The 24,957-nt window shown below is 39.7% G+C and overlaps 2 protein-coding genes across 2 annotated transcripts in view; both read left to right on the top strand.

Moving 5' to 3' along the window:
- Positions 1-24,957, top strand: part of LOC132234988 (zinc finger protein 791-like) — a 108,430-nt gene that overhangs the window by 70,400 nt on the left and 13,073 nt on the right. The window lies entirely within an intron of this gene.
- On the top strand, positions 941-3,888 carry LOC132234984 (zinc finger protein 709-like). Its single transcript, XM_059696663.1, has 3 exons — positions 941-1,125; positions 1,331-1,391; positions 2,027-3,888. Exons 1-3 carry the CDS (start codon positions 1,092-1,094, stop codon positions 3,738-3,740), a joined length of 1,809 nt encoding a protein of 602 aa, XP_059552646.1. The 5' UTR covers positions 941-1,091; the 3' UTR covers positions 3,741-3,888.

Here is a 24,957-nt window from a genome sequence, read left to right as displayed (position 1 = left end):
ATTGGAGAATGGATGTCATATGTTCCTTTGGAGGAAATCACTACTGCAACCTTTACATACGTTATAATCATGAGCAAGTTCATGATCACACCATTGTGGAAGTCTGGACATCAATACACCCCCTTGAAATCTGAGCTCGGAGCCTTTCCTCCGAGTCAGCAGGTCCCAGGGTAGACTGCTATGGTTGTGCTGGAAAGAGCTCTTCTGGCCTATTATTACCTCAGTGTGTGTGCCTGTGTGTGCCAAAAAGCAACCTGAGGCACATGAGTGTGGGGATTGGTGCAGTAAGTTGCTGTGCCTTCTTCCTTTTCTCTGAGCTTGAAGTTCCAAATAAATTTCTAACCCATCAAATCAGACAAAGAGAAAAGAAAGACCGGTAAGTATTACATCAGATAAGAGCAGTGCTTTTCTGCAAGAATATTTCCATTCAGCCAGCTGCATACAGTTCCTTCTCATTTTCTGGAAGAAGTTAGAACATGGCCAGCTGGACTTTGTTAAAAGTTGTACTTCCACAGGCCTCCTGGACTTTCATGTTTGGTGATGGGACTAGAGGAAAAAGCTTGTAGTTCTTGACTATGTTTTTATTCATTGAAACCTCATTGCAGATGTTAACATCTGCCTCATGGAGTGCTGTAAACGGTGGGCAGCAAAGATAGAGGTGCATGTTTCTCACAAAAATTGATAGTCTTAAAATGATAATATTTGTTTCATTTGAACAGCAATTCTGTCCTTTTCAGAATTCTCTGAACCCTACCATAAGTGGGGAAAAAGGATGTAATGTGATCACAGTAACAATGTGTAAACAATTTCCATGTGTTCATGATGCTGGTAAATTTATAAGGATGGAAATGTGGAGAGAAATGAGTTTCTTATTATCAAATCATAGAATAAATGTCTGGAGACAACAGAATCAGATGTAACCTTCCTATAAATGGAGTCTGGGTGTCCAGTGCTATTGGTCTGACTGATCCTACTTTACACATACTGGGGTGTTTTAGGACTCACTGGCCTTTAAGGATGTGGCTGTGAACTTCACTCTGGAGGAGTGGGCTTTATTGGATTCTTCACAAAAGAAACTCTACAGAGATGTGATGAGGGAAACCTTCAGGAACCTGGCCTCCATAGGTAAGGATGACAACTTATCTTCACTTCATAAATTAGAGGACAAGTGTTTCTTGGCCATCAGCCTTGTTCTCAGATGTGGAATGTGGGAAGGGAGGACATTGGTGAATAAACTGGGCATGGTCACAGCACATCATAGAAATAGAATCTAATAATTTCTCCACAGTTTGTAATAGTTTGGAATCAATTTTCTGGCTCTGCATTTTAGGAAAGAAATGGGAAGCTTATGACATTGAAGATCAGTACAAAAACCAAAGGGGAAAACGAAGGTGAGTCACATTCAGAATAGAAATCACTATTTTTGTGAGAAACCTGTAAAGCTACCAATTTCAAAAGAAGCAACCAGCCATAGCTGGTTTGGCTCAGTGGATAGAGCATCAGCCTGCAGACTGAAGTGTCCTGGATTTGATTCCGGTCAAGGACACATGCCTGGGTTGTGGGCTTGAATCCCAGTGTGGGACATGCAGAAGGCAGCTGATCAATGATTCTCTCTCATCATTGATGTTTCTATCTCTCTCTCCCTCTCTCCTCCTCTCTGAAATTAATAAAAATATATTTTAAAAAAAGAAGCAACCAAAATAACTTCTGCTTCACATTTATTACTTCTTAGAAAATTTCTACCAAATTACTTTCTTATGGATGACAAAGAAGGTCAATACTTGCAAAGTAATTTAAATGGAAAGAGTATTGATAAATCCTTCACATGGATGTCACTGTTTTGATAGTAGCAAAGGAAAACTCCTCTTGCAAAGCATTCAGTACATTGTTTCTAATCATCCATTCAGAGTGGGGGAAAACCTAAAATTTTGCTATAAATCATGAAAATATAGTTCAAAGATTCTAGTAATAATTTTAAAGTTATTGATGAAAAAATAATTAGTAATGTGCTTCTAAATTTTTCCAGAAATCCAATATTAGAGAGAGTCTGTGAAGGGGAGAAGAATAGTCAATGTGGGGAAAACTTCAGCCTTACTCCAAATCTCAGTCCAAAGAAAAAATCTCTTCCTATAGTAAAACCATGGGAATACAGTGTGTGTGGAAAAGTCTTCATGCTGCAGTCATCCCATAATATGCACATCAGAAGTCACACTGGAAACAAGCCATCTGAGTGTCAAAATTATGGAGAAAAGCTGTATAATTATGATGTATGTGGGAGAACCTTCAGTTATCGTCAGTGTTTTGACAAACATGAAAGGAATCACAATGGAGAAAAAGCCTATAAATGTAAGGAATGCGGGAAGACCTTTAGTTCTTCAACTTCACTTCAAATACATGAAAGATCCCACACTGGAGAAAAACCTTATAAATGTAAACAATGTGTTAAAGCATTCAGTTGTCTCAGTTCTCTTCGACGTCATGAAAGAGTTCACACTGGAGAGAAACCCTATGAATGTAAGGAGTGTGGAAAAACCTTCAGGTATTATCAAAATTATCGAAGACATGAAAATAAATTTACTGGTGAGAAGCCCTATGAATGTAAGGAATGCGGGAAAACTTTCAGATGTTATCAAAGTTTTCGAAGACATGAAAGAAATCACAGAGAAGTGAAACCATATGCATGCAAGCAATGTGGTAAAACATTTAGTTGTCTCCGTTATCTTCGTAAACATGAAAGAAACCACACCAGAAAGAAACCCCATGAATGTAAAATATGTCGTAAGACATTTAGGTATCCCAGTGATCTTCAAAAACATGAAAGAAATCACACTGGAGAGAAACCTTTTGAATGTATGGAGTGTGGTAAAGCCTTCAGAGATCCCAGTTCCTTGCAAACACACCAAAGAACTCATATTGGAGAGAAACCCTATGAATGCAAGGAATGTGGCAAAGCCTTCAGTTCTCATCAATGTGTCCAAATACATGAAAGAAATCACACTGGAGAGAAACCCTATGAATGTAAAATATGTCGCAAAACATTTGGTTATCCCAGTTCTCTTCGATATCACAAAAGAACACATACTGGAGAGAAATCCTATGAATGTAAGGAATGTGGGAAAGCCTATAGATATCTCAGTTCCTTACGAATACATGAAAGAATTCATACTGGAGAGAAACCTTATGAATGTAAGGAATGTGGGAAATCCTACAGATGTTATCAAAGTTTCCAAACACATGAAAGTAACCACACTGGAGAGAAACCATATGTATGTAAAAAATGTAGTAAAGCATTTAGTTGTCTTCACTATCTTCGAAAACATGAAGTAAATCACACTGGAAAGAAACCCTATAAATGTAAAAAATGTAGTAAAGCATTTAGGTATCCCAGTGATCTTCAGAAACATGAAAGAAATCACACTGGAGAGAAACCCTTTGAATGTCAGGAGTGTGGGAAAGCCTTCAGAGATCCCAGTTCCTTACAAACCCATGAAAAAACTCACACTGGAGAGAAACCTTATGAATGTAAGGAATGTGGGAAAGCCTTCAAATGTTATCAAAGTTTTCAAACACATGAAAGAAATCACACTGGAGAGAAACCGTATGTATGTAAAATATGTAGTAAAGCATTTACTTGTCTCCGTTATCTTCGAAAACATGAAAGAATTCACACTGGAGGGAACCCTATATATGGAAGCAATTTGGAAAATTCTTCATTTCTCACACAACCTTTCAAAATCTGAAGATGAACCTGAGAAAAATTATATTAATGTGCACAATTTGCAAAAGGCTTCAGTTAGCTCAGTTTCTGTCAAAAGCAGGAAAGGACTCGCTGGATAAAAACTCTTGAATGTAAACAGTTTGGGAAAGATTTGAATTGGTCCACATTCTTACAAGTGAAAATTCACTCCAAAAAAGAAATTAAGATGTAAGTAATGTAAGAAAGTTTGACAGAAATTAATCCACATAGAATGTGCCAGAAAGTTTTAAATGTGAAAGAGTCCTCATTAATTTTGTAAATATATTGTGTTTATTAAACCCTTTTTCATACCTCATCATTTGGCTTTGGATTTCTATTAATTACTTTCAGAAATGAATACTCACATCAGATAGTAATGAGAGTCTTTAAAAAATAGTATATAAGATTGATTAGGTAGTGCTCTTTTCTTAAAATAGTTAATAATATTTTCTCTCTATCTTGTAGCCTGATAGATACATGGGTGAATTGAAGTCAATTTTTTATATGCAGTTATGTTAAATATTTTTTTTATATTTTATTTGTTTGGTTTTACAGGGCCATTAAAAAGGACAGCTTGGTATTTGGGTTTTCCTCGAGTGCTATGGCAGTCTTTTATATCCCTAGTCCATTATATATATTCTATGTTTCCCTCTGACAAAGCTCCCTTTTGGGAGTGGTGGGTCTCGGAGCCTTTTTCTATTTTCCATGGAATAAATTTTATGTGTGGCAAGTTTAGGAAAGAATATAGTTACGTGTGAATTATTTTCATATTTACACCTTTGCTTTCGTTCTTCCTTGGGACTGCTGTTTGGTGAATTGAGAAGAGGCACTTGTGATGGGGTAACAGAATCAAGAGTGGAAGATTTTCCCTCCCATTGAGTAATGTTAGGACCTTGATTTTCCAGAACCTAACTCCTTTATGGTCCATGTTAGAGTTCCGTAGTAGCCTCACTTGCATGAGATTTGGAAGGCAAAAACGAAGAAGGCATTAGTCAGATTTTAGAGCCAACATTCACACAGACAAACAGACATAGGCGTGTCAAGAGCAAAATCTTCCAGCCTGTTATCTGGATTCTTTGACCTTCCAATCAAGACTATCCTCAAAACCACCACCAACTGTCTGATATCCATTTTCTTTTTTAAATATATTTTTATTGATTTCAGAGAAAAAAGGGAGAGGGAGAGAGAGATAGAAACATTGATGGTGAGAGAGAATTATTGATTGGCTGCCTCATGCATGCCCCATACTGGGGATTGAGCTTGCAACCCGAGCATATGCCCTGACCGAGAATTGAACTGTGACCTCCTGCTTCATAGGTTGACACTCGACCTCTGAGCCATGCCCGCCAGGCTCATATCCATTTTCTGAGAAGTGTAGGTTTCCACTGATGGGTTCACAAGATCCACATCAAAGATTCATCTGAGTTTGGATTTTCTGTAAGCCCTCTTGTGTCCACCAGCATGATGATGGACATGCTTATGTCTGATTCCCCTCTATCTAGATTATATCTCTATAAGGTCTAATTTGTATAGGAAACACCTTCCTATAGTTATCAGTGCCATTTTGTACGTTTTTCTTATTCACCATGACATCTACAATGGTGCTGTTAAAAATAATTACACCTGTCAGAAAGACTGGGTGTTGCCTGTTACTTGTAGCTGCACATAATCCTTCAATATATTTCAGTCATGTTTTGTTATATGTGAGTAAAAGTACATGTATTTTGTGGTCAAATGAACACTTTTATAGTTGTTTCATAAAAGCATTTTATTAACTCTTTTCTAAGCTCTGGTATGCTAACAAATATTGTGGTTTTTTTTCCCCTGAGAAGTCATGTTAAAATGTCTCATAACTATTATGGATTTTCAAAGAAACTTTGTAATTCTCCTCATTAATAATTGTACCGCATGGGTTAATTTTTTTATATTCATTCATGTTCAAGTATTTTTTCTTAAGGGATATTTTGTTATTTTTTTTAATAGTTACAGTTTTTGTCATGACACTAATTGCCATTCAGTCTGAATACCAAAACTGTAAATCATGGTTTTTTTCATTGCCCTCTTGCCAATGGCCTGTATGATCGAGGATGTAGTCAAAGAGAAGGGTGTAATGAATTCTAATAGTAAGAATGACCACACAGTACACACGACTGTGCTGTGTGACATGAAAGGTTGATCAGGACTTGTATAGGGTTTGGTGTGTGATAGATGCTATTATGGCTGTTCAAGGCTCTGAGGAGGTCAACATAGTATGTTATTGGTCATCACAAACCTTATTGTTTAGGAGGCAATGTAGTGAAGCTACACTTATTTTGTAAGAAGCCCTAGTAAGTCACATTAGTAAGAAGAGGGCAATATTAGCCACTTTTAAAATTTGGAATTGCTACTTTTGTCATATTGTGAGACATGGTTATAAAATATATTTTTGTCTTGGTTCATCATAGTCACCAAGTACCTTCATGAAGGAGGTATGTGACATCTTTCTCTTCAACCGTATAAGACTTGGCCTTGTTGCCCTAGCTCCATGGTTGGCAAACTGCGGCTCGCGAGCCACATGTGGCTCTTTGGCCCCTTGAGTGTGGCTCTTCTACAAAATATCACAAAATACCACGTGCGGGCATGCATGTACAGTGCGATTGAAACTTCGTGGCCCATGCGCAGAAGTCGATATTTTGTGGAAGAGCCACACTCAAGGGGCCAAAGAGCCTCATGTGGCTTGCAAGCCGCAGTTTGCCGAGCCGCAGTTTGCCGACCACTACCCTAGCTTGTGGCTCAGTAGATAGACTGTTGGCCTGTGGACTGAAGGGTCCTAGGTTTGATTGTGGTCAAGGGCACATGCCAGGGTTATGGGCTCAATCCCCAGTAGGGGGTGTGCAGGAGGCAGCTGATCCATGTTTCTCTCTCATCGATGTTTCTAACTCTCTATCCCTATCCCCTCCTCTCTGTAAAAAATCAATAAAAAATATATTTAAAAAATTTAATCTGCCCTAACTGGTTTAGCTCAGTGGATAGAGCATCGGCCTGCGGTCTAAAGGGTCCCAGGTTCAATTCCAGTCAAGGGCATGTACCTTGGTTGTGGGCACATCCCCAGTAGGGGGTGTGCAGGAGGCAGCTGATTGATGTTTCTCTCTCATCGATGTTTCTAACTTTCTATCCCTCTCCCTTCCTCTCTGTAAAAAATCAATGATATATTTTAAAAAAAATTTAATCTGAGATTTTCTGTGTTGATTTTTTTTCTCTTTTCCTTTGTATGTGCATAATTACCTATTTCTTTCATATTATTTTTCTCACTAAGCTGGATAGTCCATAAAGAGGAGTCTAATGTGGACTGCAATGTGTTAAATCGCCATATTCACTTATTGCTTGGCCCTTGGGTGGTATTTATTGAAAGAAATTATTCAAACTAAAAACATTCTCAATATTGCAAGCAAATTGACTCAACCAGAATTATACAATGAGTGCTATTCTCTGATATCACTGCCCAAGACAGTGATGGCGAACCTTTTGAGCTCGGCCTGTCAGCATTTTGAAAAAGCCTAACTTAACTCTGCTGCCGTGTCACATATAGAAATTTTTGATATTTGCAACCATAGTAAAACAAAGACTTATATTTTTGATATTTATTTTATATATTTAAATGCCATTTAACAAAGAAAAATCAACCAAGAAAATGAGTTTGCGTGTCAGAGTGTCATAGGTTCACCATCACTGGCCTAAGATTTCAAATCCTTTCTCTCTGTAACCCATTTATAAAACTCAGTCACAATCATCTATTTAAAATGTAAATCCAATAAGTACATCTTTCCTTTTAAATCTCTCATTTCTGTCTTTGGAGGTATTTTTCTGAAGGAGAAACCATAAATCTCATTGCACTCCTATTATCCTGCGTAATTAATACTACCCCACCCATTACCCAAGAGGTCCCAGTGTGGAGGGACGTCTATTTGGAGGGGCATCTATTTATGCCAAGTTGTGTACTGAAACATGGGATTTAGAATTTAACCCAACAAAGTCACTGCCCAGTTGGTTTTCATCTGGGAAGAGTTGGTAGACTAATGCATGGCTCATATGGTGGTAGGGATAAGTAAGTGATGTGAGAAACAGTTAGGCCAAGACAGAGACAGCGAGAAAAAGAGGAGTGATGGAGGATGAGAGATTAAGAGGCATAAAAAAAGAAAATAAATACAATTATTGATGCCAAAGAGATTAGGGAAGAAATAACTAATGACATGATATCTGATTACAGAACTAAATTTATTGATTTTGTTAATCCTCACGCAAGGATATTATTCCATTGATTTTTAGAGAGAGTGGAAGAGGGAAAGACAGAGAGAAATAATGTGAGAGAACCACAGGGGTTAGTTTCCTCCTGCACACACACCCCAATCAGGGCCAGGGCCTAGTAGGAGCCTGCAACTGAGGCACTTGCCCTGGACCGGAGTCAAACTGCCCTTGACAATCAAACCTGGGATCGTTTGGTTTGCTCACTGATGCTCTATCCACTGAGTCAAACCATCTAAGGCCTAAATTTTTGTTTGAATGAACAAGCACATTATATGTAAAAAATTTTCCAGTTAAGGGCATGTGCCTGGGTTGCAGGTTCCCTGCCCCTTTGGGGTGCATGCAGGAAACAAGCAGTTAATGTGTCTCTCTCACATCAATGTTTCTCTCTCTCACATCAATGTTTCTCTCTCTCTCTTCCCCACCCCTTCTTCTACTCTCTAAAATAGAAGTGGAAAAAGTATATCCTCAGGTGAGGATTAACTAAAGAAAGGAAGGAAGGAAGGAAGGAAGGAAGGAAGGAAGGGAGGGAGGGAGGGAGGGAGGGAGGGAGGAAGGAAGGAGAGAGAGAGAGAGAGAGAGAGAGAGAGAGAGAGAGAGAGAGAGAGGAAGAGAAAGAAAGAGAAAGAGAAAGAAAGGAAGGAAGAAAGAAAGAAAACTGTTCCAGAAACCTTTTAGGAACAAATGATTATTCCCAGTGCTTGTCCTTTGAAACCTGAATTTGATCTGATCTTAAACCAGTAAAGAATGAATGACACCTCACAGTGGATTACCACCACCTTGGGTCTATGGTCCCACCAAATAAACTCCTATTCCCAGCCTGCAGCTTTATGGGAATTACTGACTCTGTTCACTCAGCAACTGGCACATACTTTGCTACCATAGATTTAGGTAAGTCTGCTTTGTTAACGCCTATGTCCACAGTCTCGGCTGCAGTTGGCCTGCACCTCCAAAGGGACAGGACACATCTTTACCTGGTTCCTTTCAAGGAAGCTCAACATTACTGCCACTGCACAGAGCTTCTGTAGGTGGGGTCTGAGCTGTGTTTGCCTTGCCCCAGGAGCTGTGACATTACATCAATGACATTCTCCTTTGTGGACATTTGTTTGACCTTTAGGACATAGATTGGAAAGAGGGGCTCACACAAACTGGATGTGCCATTGCCTCACCCATTAAGCCCTGACCTCTTGGTTACATTTAAAAAATCATTTTAGTAAATAGGTCACTCCCTTTCTCAAAACATGAAGAACTAGCTCTAGTCCCTCTCAGCACTCACAACACTGTCTAGATTTTTTTGATGTTTGGAAGGTAAGGTATTCCTAGCTTGGAGGGCCCATTTATGCTGTTACTTTTGTGGCACCCCTACCATCGAAGTCTCTAGACGGATAGATTGCCATACAACAGGCACCTGGAGTGTCCTCAGAGACTCCTGAACTGTAGAGGCTGTACTATAGAGTTACCCATTAAGCCTATGATGTAATTTCTTTCTTTTTTTAAAGTTATATTGCTTACTAAATGCTTATGCATTTTATTAATCTTGTCCAAAAACAGCTTTTTAAATTTTTCTCCATTGATTTCCCACAATTATATTGATTTCCAATTTTTATTATTTAATTCTGCTTGCTTTTAAAAAATGATGTTTTTATTGACTGTTTAGAGAAAGAAAGGGAAAGGGAAAGATAGAAACATCCGTGAGAAAGAAACATTGATTGGCTATCTCCTGCTTGCCCTCTCCTGGGGAATCGAACCAGCAACCTGGGCATGTGCCCTGACCAGGAATCAAAATGACCTTTTGGTGCATGGGACAAAGCTCTACTAACTGAGCCACAGCAGTTGGGCTGCTTGCTTTGAGTTTAATTAGCTTTTTTTTGTTGTTTACTAAAATGAAAACCTACATTATTTGATTATGTATCTTTCTCTTCTAGTGTATTTGTTCAAAGGCACAAATTTTCCTCTAGACATTGCATTTGCTGCATCTCACAATCTTTGAGAAGTTGTAATTTTATTTTATTTAGTTCAAATCATTTTTTATTTCTCTTGAGACTTTTTCTTTGATCCCATGTATTATTTTGAAGTGTATCATTGAATATTAACATACATGAATGTTTATGAACTCTCTTGCTATTATTGATATTTAGATTAATGCCTGTGGTGTGAGAGCTTCTTTTATGACTTCTGGTCTTCCAAATTTGTTAAGGTGTGTTTAATGTCCTGGAATATGTTGTCTTGGTGAAGGTTCCCATGTGAACTTGGAAAAAAAATGTGTATTCTGCTATAACTGTATGAAGTATTCCAATGCTTTAAAATTTTAAGGCACAGATTTTAAATCATAGATTTTAATCACCAATCAAAATTTTATAATTGAATTTTGTTGTTACATGGCAGTGTTCAGATCAGCTCTGCTGTAATTTGTTATCAGGGGTGTTGATGGAAAGATTAAAATGTCCCAGATGCTGTGAGCAGGTGAACAAATTTCTTGACCCAGGACCTAGGGTCAGGGCCAAGACAATGAGCCAGCTGTTGTGGTTCTCTCCATGTAAAATGTTCCCAAACAACATTTCCTTCTTAAAAATCTAAGGTTCACTCTAAGCAAGTCATCCAGGTAGTTTTTAGTAACAGATAAGGATGCAAGTAATATAAGTACTAATTAAATTATAACTAGAGGCCCAGTGCACAAATTTGTTCACTCAGGGGGGTTCCTCAGCCCAGCCTGGGCCCTCTCACAGTCCAGGAACTCTCGGGGCTGTCCAACTGCTGCTGAAGTGAGAGAGACTCCCCCCACCTCCACTGCACTCACCAGCCCTGAGCCCGACTTCTGGTTGAGTGGGGCTCTCCCTGTGGGAGTGCACTGACCACCAGGGGGCAGCTCCTGCATTGAGCATCTGCCCCCTGGTGGTCAGTGTGCATCATAGTGACAAGTCATTACACCATGCAGTTGATTTGCATATTAGCCTTTTATTATATAGCATGTCTTATGTGTGAATTAGAATTTTGGCAAAATAAAAAATATCCTCACATGAGGTTTAAACAACAACAAATAATAATTAATTAATTAAATTAAAACAAAGATACAATTTGTGTTAGAATGAGATATAATAGCAAGTTCACGGAAGTCAGATTTGCATGAAATCAAAACATTCTTCTTCACTCCTGGCTCTCTGCCTCCCTGGCCAGCCTGTCTTCCCTCAAAGCCGCAGCCAGTCTCTCTCTTGCTTTCCTCACTCTGAGATTCTGTCTCTGGATGTCTCCACGGGTGACCAGTTGCCTGCACAGAAGCTGTGGGTCCCAGAGACCTGCTCCTGGGATCATCTCTACCTCAGGTAACAATTGTGCTGCGCTGGGCTGGGGGCTGGTGTGTAGAGACCCAGGACCAGCACACCCCAGGGACTCACCTGCACTTCCTGGTGCAGTTATTCTCATCAAATCTGTCACATCCAAAGTATTTAGAAGTTCTCCTTCACTGCTGCAGGCCTGGAGCCCCTGCAGTCTTCTGTAGGCACTTATCTGCTGGGGCTTCTCCAAGGTCTCCTCCTGCCGCCTGTGCCTGACCACATTGTCAGGATGGGCAGTCACCTTGGTGACTGCACTTTTAAAAATGCAGCTGGTCAGCCTCTTTGGATGTTCAGTCCTTTCCCGACGTCTCCGTTTGCTCATGGCTGAAACCAGTTGTCTCTTCTTCACTAAAGTCTGGGGCATCATGTTTCTCTGGAGCCTTCCCTTTGAAAACAAAATGAAATGTAAAGTTTGAGTGAAGTGGGAGATAAAGACTCCCATTGCATTTGGACCCTCCACCCTCCTCTCCTTTTGGAGAAGTGTGTCCATCACAGTCATCGGGAAAATTGTTGAAACTCAGTTTTGTGGACCTCAAGCCAAGTAGGACTAGGCCAGGAATTTATATCCCCAAGTGTTCCCAGAGGATGCTGATGCTGCTAGCACAGGCACCGCCCATTAACAGCCAGATCCTGGGACAACAAGCTGATATGAGCCAAGAACAGAAGAATCAAGGTCATTATCTTGTTTCAATTCCAGACCATTTCATCCACCAACTTCTTCTGAAGATGGTTCCCTCTTTCCATGTTTGTCAATGTCCACTACACAAATGCTGATATCCTCTAATGGTGGGTAGAGCCTAACCCAGTGAAGTCATGTGCCTTTCAACCCCCCAATACCCACGTTCACTTGCACACCCTAGTCCAGTGATGGCGAACCTTTTGAGCTCGGCGTGTCAGCATTTTGAAAAACCCTAACTTAACTCTGGTGCCGTGTCACATATAGAAATTTTTGATATTTGCAACCATAGTAAAACAAAGACTTATATTTTTGATATTTATTTTATATATTTAAATTCCATTTAACAAAGAAAAATCAACCAAAAAAATGAGTTTGTGTGTCACCTCTGACATGCATGTCATAGGTTCTCCATCACTGTCCTAGTCCCTTCTTCATTCAGATATTCTTTGGTTCATAATACAGTAAATTCTCAATTTTGTGGACCATGATGTAACAGACTTAGTACTTAACTGACAAAATTCCCAGTCCATATGTCCTGCATGAACATTTAACACTCTGTTAATTTTAAAATGCCTTTCACCAAGATTTGCTTATAATGGTATCAACAGGTTATATTTTGTAATTAATTCAGTTATTATTTATTTATTTAATATATTTTATTGATTGTTTTTTACAGAGAGGAAGGAAGAGAGATAGAGAGTTAGAAACATCGATGAGAGAGAAACATCGATCAGCTGCCTCCTGCACATCTCCTACTGGGGATGTGCCTGCAACCAAGGTACATGCCCTTGACCAGAATCGAACCTGGGACCTTTCAGTCTGCAGGTCGAAGTTCTATCCACTGAGCCAAACCGGTTTCAGCTAATTCAGTTATTTTTAAATAATTTTCACTATTGATTTGAGTAGAAGGTGGAGGGAGAGTGAGGTAGAAACATCAATAATGAGAGAGAATCATTGACTGGCTTCCTCCTACATGCCCCACACTAGGGATCAAACCCGCAACCCAGGCATATGCCTCAACTGGGAATTGAACCATCACCTCCTGGTTCATAGGTTGAAGCTCAAGTACTGAACCAAGCAGACTGAGCCACTGTTATTTTTAACAAATTTCGGTGAATAGGCCAGATTGGAAAAAACACTGTAGCAGTTTTACTAACATAAATAAGTATTACATGTCTAAAACTATAGTCTTCAAATTTAAATCCAAAAGTCACTGATCGTCAACAGTGTTCAGAGAATGATTAGCATGTGATCACACTGCATCATGGGAGGCAATTGGGCTATTGTCCCCTGGACTGACTTTCTGCAGCAGTTTTAATGCCTGTAGGCCAAATGCTCAAGGTGACATTCATTTACTAGATCTACTCAGCATATATTTAAAACTGCTGTAATACATATAGAAAAGTTTTCTGTGAAATTAAACTTTTGTATATACTTAATTTTAATTACACAAATGGGTCTACATAGGTGAAAATGGGAGCGTTAATTTGTCAAAAGTTTCTTTTAAAAAAATTATATATATTTTATTCATTCCAGAGCAGAAGAGAGAAAGAGAGATAGACACATCAATGATGAGAGAGAACCATTGGTTGGCTGCCTTCTGCTTGCCCCTAATGGGGGTCGAGTCTGCAACCTGGGCATGTGCCCTTGATGAGAATCGAACCTGGGACCCTTCAGTCCATAGGCAAACACCCTATCCACTGAGACAAAATGGCTAGGGTCAAATGTTTTTTTTTTTTTTTTTTTTTAAAAACACATGTTTTTGTTCATATCAGAGAGAGGAAGAAAGAGGGAAAGAGAGATAGAAACACCAGTGATGAGAGAGTCTTTGATCAGCTGCCTCTTGCAAGCCTGCTATGGTGGATCCCTGAGCCCCCACCGTGGGCATGTGCCGACTGGGATTTGAACTGTGACCTGATGGTTCATGGGTCAGCCACTGAGCCACATCATCCCAGGCTTATTTGTCAAATTTTTTAAAAATACATATTTTATTGATTTTTTAGAGAGGAAGGGAGAGGGATAGAGAGTTAGAAACATTGATAAGAGAGAAACATTGATCAGCTGCCTCCTGCACACCCCCTACTGGGGATGTGCCCACAACCAAGGTAATACCCTTGACTGGAATTGAACCTGGGACCCTTCAGTCTGCAGGCCAACGCTCTATCCACTGAGCCAAACCAGTTAGGGCAATTTGTCAAATTTTTAACATACGCATTGAGAAAGCCTACTTTCTTATAGAACAGACTTTCAGCTTTATCAGACACTCCCCCGCCCCCTTGCCCAAATTAATCTGTTATGTCGAGGTTTTATTGTAACTCAGAAATACCATATTTTCTTCACAGTTTCCATTTTTGCACAAAGACCTCTAATGTAAATAACCCGCCTAACCCTCCTTCTCTCCTCCTACTCTCTGCCCTTTAATCTGACTTAATGCAATCTGTGCTTCTTAGAAGTCAGTCCTGTTCTCACATTTGTACTCCATCCACACCTTTTCTGGGCCATCCCATTCAATTCTCTGGCAACAAAAGCCATTAATGAAGTAGATGTGCCCATGGAATCAATGTAATCTGCCTTCAATCCTGAGGCTCAGATAGCCATCTGCCCACTCATCCCATCACTGCTAGTATCGCTGACTCAACTCACAGAGACCAGGTGCCATGCCCAACTGACCCGTTCCCCAAATATTTCACTACTAACTCAGAGTCCCCTAGAGTCACTTGTTTGTTGTAATATCCTGTGTAAGCTAGTGCCTTTCTGGACACCAGCCACCCCACTAGACTAAAGAATGGCTGATATGGTGTTAGGTATAAGTAGGTGATGTGAGAAACAGTCAAGCCAGGACAGAGACCATTAGAAGGAGAGGAGGGATGGAGGATGAGAGGTTAGGAGGGATAAAGAAAAAAAAAAGAACTACAATTATTGATGCCAAAGAGATTAAGGAAAAACTAACTGATAAGATGCTATCTGATTACAGAACTGAATTTATTTATTTTTTAATCCTCACCTGAGGATATTTTTTTGTTGATTTTTAGAGAGGGTGGAAGAGAGAGGGAAAGACAGAGCGAAATATATATATGAGGGAAAGACATCAGTGGTGGCCTCCTGCAGGAGCCCCGACCAGGGTCCGGGCCAGGTAGGAGCCTGCAACCTAGGAACGTGCCCTGGTTCGGAATTGAACTACCTTTGAAGAGAATCGAACCTGGGAGCCTTGGGTCCACAGGCCGACGCTCTATCTCTTGAGCAAAACCAGCATGGGCCTGAATTTTTGTTTAAATGACCAAGTACATTGTATCAAACACTTTCCAGAGAGGGGCACAGTTTAAACTGTGCGGGGTCAAACACGACTTCCAATTTCTAGTGACATGGATGTTAGTTAAAAACAAAGCGAAGCTGGCCAGTGTGGCTCAGTGGTTGAGCGTAGACCTATGAACCAGGAGGTCATGGTTTGATTCCTGGTCAGGGCACATGCCTGGGTTGTGGGCCCATTCCCAGTGTGTGGTGTGCAGGAGGCAGCTGATCAATGACCCTCTCTCCTCATTGAGGTTTTTCTCTCTCCCTCTCCCTTCCTCTCTGAAATCATTACAAGTATATATATATATATATATATATATATATATATATATATATATATATATATATTTAAAAATAACAACAAAATACACAAAACACTATCGCCCTGGCTGATGTGGCCCAGTTCTGGAGCATGGTCCTATACACCAAAGTTTGTGGGTTCCATTCCCGGTCAGGACAATATCTCGGTTATGGGTTCAATCCCTGCGACGGGAGGCAACCAACTGATCTCACTCTCCGCTCTCTGTTTCAAGAAAAAAAAAACACACCAACCAATAAAACACAAAGCCAAGACTAAACAAAAACATCAGGCCTATTAACCCAAGGAAGCTTTATGTACAAAGTACAAGACTTTGAACATTACTTAACAAACATTAACACCCAAGAAATGGCGTTGAGGAAGACACTTTCTTGATTTAAGAGCAACAGTCTACTAATTTCCCGAGGTTTCACAAAAGGAAAAGTATACAATGGACAGTCTGGCTGCTGACAGGGAATCTCTACTCACCAGAGAAGGCTGGTTTGTCTTCATGATTGACCCAGGCTCCCCCATGGCTGCTGAGCTGTGTTGCTGGCCCACTCCTGACATGCGCACAGCCTGTGGCTTGCTCAAAACTGCAGTGGCTTTCTCCACTGCTTCCCCTTTTATGGAGGAAGGGAATGGGTAATCCCATCAGTAGATAATCCTGTCTCATATCCACCTTGTTCCTAAATCTTTTTTTTTTTTTTTTTTTATTGCTTAAAGTATTACAAAGGGTATTACATATGTATCCATTTTATCCCCCCGCCCTAGACAGTCCCCTAGCCTCCCCTATCACCCAGTGTCTTATGTCCATTGGTTATGCTTATATGCATGCATACAAGTCCTTTAGTTGATCTCTTACCCCCCTACCTCCTGCCCCCCAACCCTCCCCGGCCTTCCCGCTGCAGCTCGACAATCTGTTTGAGGCAGCTCTGCCTCTGTATCTATTATTGTTCAAAAGTTTATAATGGTCTCTATTGTCCACGAATGAGTGAGATCATGTGGTATTTTTCCTTTATTGACTGGCTTATTTCACTTAGCATAATGCTCTCCAGTTCCATCCATGACGTTGCAAATGGTAAGAGTTCCTTCCTTTTTACAGCAGCATAGTATTCCATCGTGTAGATGTACCACAGTTTTCTAATCCATTCATCTACTGATGGGCACTTAGGCTGTTTCCAGATCTTAGCTATGGTGAATTGTGCTGCTATGAACATAGGGGTGCATATATCCTTTCTGATTGGTGTTTCTGGTTTCTTGGGATATATTCCTAGAAGTGGGATCACAGGGTCAAATGGGAGTTCCATTTTCAGTTTTTTAAGGAAACTCCATACTGTCTTCCATAGTGGCTGCACCAGTCTGCATTCCCACCAGCAGTGCACAAGTGTTCCTTTTTCTCCACATCCTCTCCAGCACTTGTCGTTTGTTGATTTGTTGATGATAGCCAGTCTGACAGGTGTGAGATGGTACCTCATTGCTGTTTTGATTTGCATCTCTCGGATGATTAGTGACTTTGAGCATGTTTTCATATGTCTCTTGGCTTTCTGGATGTCCTCTTTTGAAAGGTGTCTATTTAGGTCCTTTGCCCATTTTTTGATTGGATTGTTTATCTTCCTTTTGTTAAGTTGTATGAGTTCCCTATACATTTTGGAGATTAGGCCCTTATCAGATATGTCATTGGCAAATATGTTTTCCCACACAGTGGGTTTTCTCGTTGTTTTGTTGATGGTTTCTTTTGCTGTGCAGAAGCTTTTTATTTTGATGTAGTCCCATTTGTTCATTTTTTCTTTAGTTTCAAGTGCCCTAGGAGCTGTATCAGTGAAGAAATTGCTTCGGCATATGTCTGAGATTTTGTTGCCTTTGGATTCTTCTAGAATTTTTATGGTATCCTGTCGTACATTTAAGTCCTTTATCCATTTTGAGTTTATTTTTGTGTATGGTGTAAGTTGGTGGTCTAGTTTCATTTTCTTGCATATATCTGTCCAATTTTCCCAACACCATTTATTGAAGAGACTATCTTGGCTCCATTGTATGTTCTTGCCTCCTTTGTCAAATATTAATTGAGCATATTGGTTCGGGCCGATTTCTGGGCTCTCTATTCTATTCCATTGATCTATATGCCTATTCTTGTGCCAGTACCAGGCAGTTTTGAGAACAGTGGCTTTGTAATACAACTTGATATCTGGTATTGAGATCCCACCTACTTTGTTCTTTTTCAGGATTGCTGCAGCTATTCGGGGTCTTTTTTTATTCCAGATGAATTTTTGGAAAGTTCGTTCTAGATCTCTGAAGTATGCTGTTGGTACTTTAATGGGAAGTGCGTTGAATTTATAGATTGTTTTGGGTAGTATGGACATTTTGATGATGTTGATTCTACCAATCCATGAACACGGTATGTTCTTCCATCTGTTTATGTCTTCCTCTATGTCTTTTTTCAACGTCCTGTAGTTTTCTGAGTAGAGGTCTTTTACCTCTTTAGTTAAGTTTATTCCTAGGTAGCTTAGTTTTTTCGGTGCAATGGTAAACGGGATTGTTTTTATAATCTCTCTTTCTGAAAGTTCACTATTGGTGTATAGAAATGCCTCAGATTTCTTGGGGTTAATTTTGTATCCTGCTACATTGCCAAATTCATGTATTAATTCTAGTAGCTTTTTGATGGAATCTCTAGGGTTTTGTATGTATAATATCATGTCGTCTGCAAATAAGGACAGTTTTACTTCCTCTTTTCCAATTTGGATGCCTTTTATTTCTTCTTCTTGCCGAATTGCAATGGCTAACACTTCCAGTACTATGTTGAACAGGAGTGGTGAGAGGGGGCATCCCTGTCTTGTTCCTGTTCTTAGGGGAAATGGTGTTAGTTTTTGTCCGTTGAGTATGATGTTGGCTGTGGGCCTGTCATATATGGCTTTTATTATGTTGAGGTATGATCCTTCTACTCCCACCTTGGTGAGAGTTTTTATCAAAAATGGGTGTTGAATTTTGTCAAACGCTTTTTCTGCATCAATTGATATGACCATGTGGTTTTTTTCTTTCAATTTGTTTATGTGATGTATCACGTTTATTGATTTGCGGATATTGTACCATCCTTGCATCCCTGGGATAAATCCTACTTGGTCATGGTGTATGATCTTTCTGATGTACTGCTGGATCCGATTTGCTAAGATTTTGTTGAGGATTTTGGCATCTATGTTCATGAGGGATATTGGCCTGTAATTCTCTTTCATTGTGTTGTCTTTACCTGGTTTTGGTATTAGGGTGATGCTGGCTTCATAGAATGAGCTTGGAAGTGTTCCTTCCTCTTGAATTTTTTGTAGTAGTCTGAGGAGGATAGGTTTTAGTTCTTCCTTGAATGTTTGGTAAAACTCCCCTGTGAAGCCGTCTGGTCCTGGGCTTTTGTTTGATGGAAGCTTTTTGATGACTGCTTCAATTTCTTCCATAGTTATTGGCCTGTTGAGATTTTTAGATTCTTCCTGATTGAGTTTTGGAATGCTGTATTTTTCTAGGAATTTGTCCATTTCCTCCAGGTTGTCTAGTTTGTTGGAGTAAAGCTGTCCATAGTATTTTTTAACAATCATTTGTATTTCTGTGGGGTCTAGTATTTTTTGATATTTATTTTATATATTTAAATGCCATTTAACAAAGAAAAATCAACCAAAAAAATGAGTTCGCGTGTCACCTCTGACACGCGTGTCATAGGTTCGCCATCACTGTTCTAGACAGAGGGTTTATGAATAATCAGGGGTGCATTTGGTCAGAACTGAAACTGAACCTGGCTGAGAGTTTCCTCAGTGTGAGAATGGAAGCCTGGGGGGGAAGTGCCTCCATGCTTACCGGAGAGGGAAGAGGATGTGTGGAGCTCCCAGAGTTCAATTCTGGGTCTGCTCAGGTGTCCCTCCCATCCATGCTTAGGGCCTGACCCACTCCAGGGGTCCTGTCTCAGTCAGAGGTGTCTAGACCCCATGTTTGTTTGCAGTTATGTTCACCTTACTGAATGTGGGTTTCCTTTTGAATTGTCTTCATTCCATAATTTGTTTTTTCTCTTGTTGGATGCAGCCCTTTGCCTCTAGTTTCCATTAACACTTGGGCTTTTAATATTTAAGTTGATTGAGAGATACCATGTAATGCAAGGTAATTGTGGAACCAAGTTGAATTTTGTCTCCACTCAGGCCAGAGAACCTAAAGATGTCAGATGAATGATTTTAAGTTCTCAGGTGCTTTTTCCAAATTTAGGTCAGTTTCGTATGTGCCTTTCCCTAAAGTACTTTGACATGTAAAAGGCTATACTATTCCTAAGGCAAGTTAACTGCTGTTTTAATAGATGCGAGGGAAAAAGAAAATAATTTCAATTTTCATAGATTTGAGAAACACATCAAAGTATGTGTAAGCCTATGTAAATACTTGAAACTTATGGTACATTTCAGAGCTTAATTGCAACCCCCTAATGTATTATATTGACTCATTTCTTTCATATATCCTTATTATGAAACTAGAGGCCCAGTACACGAAGTGGGTGGGGGGTGGGGGCGCCCCTCAGCCCTACCTGTGCCTTCTTGCAGTCTAATACCCCTCAGGGAATGTCTGCCTGCTGGCTTAGGCCTGGCAGGGATTAGGCCTAAGCCGGCAGGAGGACATCCCTCTCGCAGTCTGGGAACCCTCACTACTTATTGCCCACCTGCTTGCTGCTCCTTCCACTGGGCTCACTGCTCCGTAGCGCTGCTGCAGAGGTGGGAGAAGCTCCTGCCACCACCAATGCACTTGCCAGCCGTGAGCCTGGCTTCTGGCTGAGCGGTGCTCCCCCTGTGAGAGCGCACTGACCATCAGGGAGCAGCTCCTGCATTGAGTGTCTGCCCCCTGGTGATCAGTGTGCATCATAGCGACCAGTTGTTCTGGTTGTTCTGCTATAATGGTCACTTAGGCTTTTATTATACAGATATAGGTATAGAGAAAATTGTCATGTATTTTGTCCTTTTAGTTGGAAAGGGATTTATAAATTTTTATGTTCTGCATTCTTATATAATTTAGTGTTTAAATCTTGGAGTGGTTTGTTATATTGAAAATATTAAGTTAAATTTAAAAAGCAGTATTTTGTTAATAATAATAATTGATCACAGGTAAATGTGGTATATATAAATTTCTCTATTTAAAATAAATGATGCATAGGAAGGTGGAAAAATTTTAAGTTAGTGTTAACAGGTAGTTATCAGGGATGAATTGTAATGAGTCTGTCTTCATCTTTTCTTAGTTTTTGATATACTAGTACATCAGTTTTTTATTTTTTAAAAATATATTTTATTGAGTTTTTGTAGAGAGGAAGGGAGAGGGATAGAGAGTTAGAAACATCGATGAGGGAGAAACGTCGATCAGCTGCCTCCTGCACACCCCCCACTGGGTATGTGCCCACAACCAAGGTACATGCCCTTGACCGGAATTGAACCTGGGACCCTTGAGTCTGCAGCCAACGCTCTATCCATTGAGTCAAACTGGTTAGGGCAGTTTTTTAAAGCTGTTTTAGGTTTACTGAAAAATTGATCAGAGTACAGAGAGTTCCCACATCAGCCCTGTGCAACCATAGAGTTTGCACTATTTTTCCCATGTTGAATTACTGTGGTACATTTGTTATAATGGCTTAACCAATATTCATGCATTAAAATGCATAGTTTACATTACCATTGGCTCTTGTTGTTATGGGATCTATCGTTTTGAGCAAATGTAAAATAATGTGTATTCATAATTTTTATATCATATATTCTAGTTTTATTTACCAGAAATCTTCTGTGTCCACCTATTTGATCATTTCTCCCTCCAACCCCTAAATCCTTTAAACTCAGAGGCCTTTTTTTAAAAAAAAAATATTTTATTGATTTTTTACAGAGAGGAAGGGAGAGAGATAGTTAGAAACATCGATGAGAGAGAAACATTGATCAGCTGCCTCCTTTACATCTCCTATTGGGGATGTGCCCGCAACCCAGGTACGTGCCCTTGACCGGAATCGAACCTGGGACCTTTCAGTCCGCAGTCCGACGCTCTATCCACTGAGCCAAACCGGTTTCGGCTCAGAGGCCTTTTTATTGGCTCATGTTTTTGTGTGTGTGTCCCTGATTGTCATATACTTAGAATTATACAGTGTGTAGCCTTGTGAGATTGGCTTTTTTCACTTAGCAAAGTACTTTTGAGTTTTTCCGTGTGTTTTTATGGCTTAATACCCCATTTCATTGCATGGACTTACCAGTTGTCTGTCTGTCTCTTGAAGGACATCTTGCTGAACTCTAACTTCTGCCAATCATGAACAAAATGTCTACAAATATGTACAGGTTTTTGTATGAACATTAGGTTTCAATTAGTTAGGTCACAAGGAGTGTGATTGCTGGATCTTACTAATCGTAGTACAAGTATATTTTGCATTAAAAGAAAGTTCCTGTCTTCACTGTAGACATGTCCAATTCCATTCCCACCAGCAATGAATTAGGATTATTTCCAGCTTTACATCTCCACCAGTATATGGTGTTCGAGTATTTAGAATTTGAGCCATTTAATAAGAGTGTAGTGAGTGACACCACGTTGTTGATTTATTTGTACCTAGATTTTCTTGTGTTATCTTGTAGAAGTTTATTACCTTTGCATTTTACATATAGATCTGTGATGTGTTTTGCATGAATTTTTGTTAAAGGTGTAAGGCCTGTGTCTACATTCATTTTCTGTATGTGCATTTATATGTAGATACTCATGATTTCCAGCATTATTTGTTAAAATACTTTTCCCCCCCATTGAATTGTCTTGCCTGTTTTGTCAAAGATCAGTTGAGTATATTTGTGTGGGTTACTCTTTTATTAATTCCAGGAGTTCTCTCTGTTGTTGTTGGCTCTTTCTGGTGTTTCACATAGACAATCATGTCTTAAGGAAGAAACGTGATTAATTTAGCTACAGGTTTTGAATATGTTCTATCTCAAGAAGTGGAAGTTTCCTTCTGTTGCTAGTTGGTTATCATAAGCAAATATTCAATTTTATCAAATCCTTTTAAAAAACATATATATTTTTATTGACTTCGGAAAGGTGAGGAAGAGAGAGAGAGAAACATCAACAATGAGAATCATTGATCAACTCTTTCCTGCATGCCCCCCAATGGGGGTCGAGCATGTGCCCATAACTGGAATCAAACCCAGGACCCGCAGTCCGCAGGCTGACGCTCTATCCACTGAGCCAAACCAGCTAGGGCTCAAATCCTTTTTTTAAAAAAAAAATTTAGTTTCCCCTTCTTTGCTTTCTGACATTAATAATTTCTGTCTTCCCACTTTTCTTAATAGTCTAGTATACATGTTTATCAATTTTACTACTCTCATCAAAGAAGCAGCTTTAATTTTTTTTCTCCATTGATTTTTCACATATTCTTTTATTCTGCTTACATTGTGTCTAATTAGCTCATTTTTTTTATTGTTTCCTGAAGTAGATGCTTACAGTATTGGTTACAGATCTTTCAGTTTTTAATATATTTGTTCAATTGCATAAATTTCACTGTAAGCACCACTTTTGTTGTATCTCACAAAATTGTATATGTTGTGTTTTTATTTTACTTAGTTAAAAATAACTTTTAATTGCCTGGCTGGTGTGGCTCCATTGGAGCATCATCCATACACTAAAAGGCAGCAGGTTCGATTCCAGGTTTTGGGTTTGATCCCCAGTTGGGGTGTGTGCTGGAGGAACCAATTAATTTTTTTTTTCCAAAATCTTTCTTGTTGAGAGTATTACGGATGTCCCCCTTTATTCTCCCGCATTGCCCCTTCTACCAGGTTCCCCTCTGCCCCGTCGTCACCACCCTACTGTCTGTGTCCATAGACACAGTAAGATCTTTGGTTAATCTCTTCCCGGCCCCCTCCCCCTTCCCTCTGAGAATGATTCGTCAGTCTGTTCCATGCTTCCATGCCTCCGATTCTATTTTATTCAATAGTTTATTTTGTTCATTAGATTTCTTGTTCATTTATTTTGATTTTTAGATTTGTTGATAGATACGTATTTGTTGCCATTTTATTGTTCATATTTTTATCTCTTCTTCTTCCTCTTTTTCTTCCTCCTCTTCTTCCTCTTCGTAAAGAATACCCTTCAACATTTCATGTAATACTGGTTTGGTGGTGATGAACTCCTTTAGCTTTTTCTTGTTTGTAAAGCTATTTATCTGACCCTGAATTCTAAATGAGAGCTTTGCTTGGTCCAGTAATCTTGGTTGTAGGTCCTTACTGTTCACCTCTTTGAATATTTCTTGCCACTCCCTTCTGGCCTGCAAGTTTCTGTTGAGAAATCAGCTTACAGTCTTGTGGGCACTCTCTTGTAGGTAACTAACTGCTTTTCTCTTGCTGCTTTTAAGATTCTTTCTTTGTGTTAACCCTTGATATTTTAATTATGGTGTGTCTTGGTATTGGCCTCTTTGGGTTCCTCTTGTTTGGAACTCTCTGCACTTTCTGGACTTGTAAGTCTATTTCTTTCACAGGTAGGGGAAGTGTTATGTCATTATTTCTTCAGATAGGTTTTTAATATCTTGCGCTCTCTATTCTTCTGGCACCCCATAATGCAAATGTTGGTATGCTTGAAGTTGTCCCAGAGGCTCCTTACACTATCTTCATATTTTTCGATTCTATTTTTTTTTCTCTTTTGATTGGGTGTTTTTGCTTCCTCATACTCCAAATTGTTGATTTGATTCTTGGAATCCTCAACTGTTGAATCTATGTAAATTATTATTTATTTCAGTTAGTGTATGCTTAATTTCTGACTGGTCAGTTTTTATGTCTTTGGCATTCTCACTAAGATCCTTGAAAGTCTCATGAAGATCCGTGAGTAACCTTATAACCATGGCTTTGAACTCTGTATCCAGTAGTTTGCTTGCTTCCATTTCTTTCATTTGTGACATAGTTCTTTGTCTCCAAATTTTGGCTGCATCTCTTTCTTTCTGTGTATTAGGTAGAACTGCTATGTCTCCTAGGAATTGGTAGAGTGGCCTTGTATATTAGGTGTTCTGTAGGGCCCAGTGGCTCAGCCACCCCACTCACCTGAGCTGAACACTCTAGGTGTGCCCCTGTGTGGGCTGTGTGCATAATCTTGTAGTTGAGCCTTCATTGCTGTTGGCGTCACTGGGAGGAGTTGACTTCCAGGCCAATTGGCTGTGAGGACCAGCTGCAACTACAGTGGGAGGAAACACCTCTTTGGAGCAGGACTTGCTTCATTGGGGTTTTGGTGCTTATTGAGTTTGCCTCTTGAGTAGGTTGCTTGTGCATGTGTAGAGTTGTAATCTGCTATGGTTTGAAGCTGTTCACCAGGTGCACTGCCTCTAGGACCTCCAGGGAAGTGCAAA

This window comes from Myotis daubentonii, chromosome 5 (genome assembly GCF_963259705.1).
Source record: "Myotis daubentonii chromosome 5, mMyoDau2.1, whole genome shotgun sequence".
NCBI classification, from domain to species: Eukaryota; Metazoa; Chordata; class Mammalia; order Chiroptera; family Vespertilionidae; genus Myotis; species Myotis daubentonii.
Note: the sequence above shows the minus strand (reverse complement) of the source record. Positions and strands in the feature narration are given on the sequence as shown.

Excerpts from the sequence above, each read along its gene's own strand:
- LOC132234984 (XM_059696663.1), top strand. The coding sequence starts at position 1,092 with ATGAGGGAAACCTTCAGGAACCTGGCCTCCATAG. Across the intron at positions 1,126-1,330 it reads CAGGAACCTGGCCTCCATAG|GAAAGAAATGGGAAGCTTAT; the intron begins GTAAGGATGACA and ends TCTGCATTTTAG. Across the intron at positions 1,392-2,026 it reads AACCAAAGGGGAAAACGAAG|AAATCCAATATTAGAGAGAG; the intron begins GTGAGTCACATT and ends AAATTTTTCCAG.